At 32.8% G+C, this 2,768-nt stretch overlaps 1 protein-coding gene across 1 annotated transcript; it reads right to left on the reverse strand.

Annotated features, from left to right (window-relative positions):
- Positions 1-767: 767 nt before the first annotated feature.
- On the reverse strand, positions 768-1,294 carry LOC149264090 (chitinase 2-like). Its single transcript, XM_089395018.1, has 2 exons — positions 914-1,294; positions 768-824 (listed from the first exon to the last, which is right to left on the reverse strand). The coding sequence occupies exons 1-2, from the start codon at positions 1,292-1,294 to the stop codon at positions 768-770; spliced, it is 438 nt and encodes a 145-aa protein (XP_089251144.1).
- Between the last annotated feature and the right edge of the window lie 1,474 nt (positions 1,295-2,768).

The following is a 2,768-nucleotide window of genomic DNA, read 5'->3' on the forward strand; positions in this document are numbered from 1 at the left end:
CCGCCAAAATGGGGACTGAATCCGCCTCCGGTGATTATGCTACCGTTTGGATCGAGTATACATGTCCCTTTACGAATGGACCATCTTCCCCTTGCTGCCATTTAAATATGGTTATACACCTAGTCTTCTTCATTATGTTTTCCGGGTGATTATGCTGCGGTTTGGAATGAATAGACATGTCCCTTTACAAACAAACCATTCCCCCTTGTTGTCATTTAAATATGGTTATGTGCCTAGTCTTCTTCATTATGTTTTCTAGTTTTGGCTGATTTTCCGAACGCGAACGTTGTAATTGCTTGCCTTTGATTTGCTTGAAGTATCAATTTTCTCTATCTGTTCGTCTTTCATATAGTCGATTATTTTCCCATCTTCGAGTTTGGTTTTGAATCTTTTCCCTATTCTCTGCCCCTTTTTCTTCCTAATTTTAGACATATAGTTGTTGTCACGTTATGGCCTGCATGTTGAATGGTCTTTATGTCCCACTTTTCTCTTATGTTTTTTGTTTTTGATGATTTAATTTGCTATAATTTTTAAAAAAATAGAAATAAATTTTTCTAATATTTTAGATTAGGATTCATTTTTCTCTTATGTTTTTGGTTTTGATGATTTAATTTGATCTAATCTGTAAAAAATAGTTTCTACTAAGATTGTAGATTGCAAAATTAGAGAGGTTCTTTTTAGCTTGTTTATGCCTTCAAATCTTAATAATTCTGCCCCATGATTAAGTTGGTTGTGTATTCTGTTGATTTCATTTAAGGATGCAGATATTATTGAAGACCTTGACGGGTAAGAGTAAAAGGCCATCCGCTTGTTTTAACAATATTCTGCCCAAATGTGTCGTAAAGCAAGTAAAATTAGATAAAAAAACATGAGGAAATAGATGTGTAAGTATAACCTAGATGTGTAAGATAACCTGTGGTTTTGTGGGAGGTTCGGCCAAAGAAAGCAGCGAGCTCTCTTTTGTGAGTAGCGAGATCCCTGCCATGCCGAAGCTGGGAAAACCAGGAGTAGAATCCCGTGGGTCTCTGTGCTTCAATAACTCTTTGAAAACATTTTCAGTTATGATAGATGTGACTCCCTGTCCACTGGAAATGGGCGAGGGATTCGTGGGAGTCAAACCTCTGCCTCTGCATAGGCTTTGACATTGATTCCTGCAATGCATTGGTGTGTTGCACCATCCCCATTTGGGTGCAGCACAAGGCACCTGGATAGAGTGCTCTGCTTGCTTGCCATCCGCAGCACACTCTTCAGATACAGTGTAGAAATTCATCAGTTCCATGGTGACTAGACCCATCGTCAACGCTGCTAACTGGGCTTCGAACACTGCAAACCCTTCTTATACAACGACATTTTCTGCCTCCTGAATAAAAGAACTTAAATGTTCAATTATTATAAAGAAGATGTTGTAACGTAAATAGTAATGACGAAACACATGTTTACATACTATATTAAATAAGTATGTAACTTAGAAATAGTATTGAAATGAAAAATAAAAAACTATCAAACACGTATAAAATATGAAATAATACATTATATATATAAGTTGTCTAACTTTAGTGGAGCACCAACACCATCATCCCCACCCTCTTTGACCTTATTTTCCAAAAGTAGTAATAGTTGTCACATTGAAAGCAAATTCTGGATACGGTGAAACACCTGACCTTCACATTTTTTAGGTGCAACTTACTTCTTGTTGATGCCTTCGACTTGAAATCTCGGCAAAGGAGCATTTAAATCAATAGTGTTTGGGTCAATTTTCTTTTAAAGTACTTAGATTTGTGTTGAAGGTGACGAGAACTTTGTCCAAAGATTTTGATTAATTTAAAAATTATTTAGATTTTCCATTTCTCAAAAACGTTAAAAAAACATTATAACTTGAAAAAAGAACTAACTGAAATGAAATGGTTTCAATATCCAATAACAAACGCCTTTTCCTTTTAACTTTTAAGCTCTCTTCTCATTGGTTTCTTTTTCCATGTTGCAAAATGTACATTGAAGATTTATGAAACACACAAAGCATGTGAATGGACAACCCATCAAATTTCAACAATCCAATAAAATTTTGAAGACGAAAAGGTGGTGGCAAGGAACAACTATGGCCATAACGCTTTAAAATTTTAGCATTCACTCTTAAATTACAAAACATAACACACATTTAATTAAATTTGAAAGTGGATCACGTATATATATATCTATAATGTTTTTAATAAAATATTTATTTTTTAAAATGAAATTGAAATATTTATAAACCGTATTTTTTTCAAATTTTAAACCTTTATAATAATATTAGTATAAATTACTTAAATTGAAGTTAAATTTTAAATAAAAATTTGAATTTTGGAAATTATTTTTATATTTTGTTTGGATTAGATTAAAATGTATTAAAAAATAATTAGATTATATTACCAGCTTAGATCTATCTAAACACCCGATTTATCAAGCTTCGAGAGGGATCAATGAAGTACAAATTTTGAGTGCAAAGTGTCAATGTAACAATTTTGATGGATACTAAGAATATGGTTAATTACAGACAAGCTTCATTGCAATCAATGTGAAACTATTTTTTTCCATTTTCTCATATCGATCATATGAATGAAAAGAGTAGTTGGAATCATAGAGGATTCAAATATTTAACTTCTACTGTAGTGAACTTACTACAACATACTTTATCTTTATTGCTCTCTAATATTAATAGTAATTTTCTCCAAAGTCAATCATTGTGACTTATGGAGTGTATGGTAGTTATTTTCTATTGCCAGGTTTCAACT

This window comes from Pinus tabuliformis, chromosome 6 (assembly GCF_031772625.1).
Source record: "Pinus tabuliformis cultivar Carrire ecotype Pingquan chromosome 6, CPIR1, whole genome shotgun sequence".
In the NCBI taxonomy this organism is placed as follows: Eukaryota; Viridiplantae; Streptophyta; class Pinopsida; order Pinales; family Pinaceae; genus Pinus; species Pinus tabuliformis.

What these genes read in the sequence shown, in the direction of transcription:
- LOC149264090 (XM_089395018.1), bottom strand. Translation starts at nt 1,294, where the DNA reads ATGGGTCTAGTCACCATGGAACTGATGAATTTCTACACTGTATCTGAA. An exon ending in AACCTCCCACAAAACCACAG is followed by an intron (nt 825 to 913) that starts GTTATCTTACAC and finishes ACATTTGGGCAG; the next exon opens with AATATTGTTAAAACAAGCGG.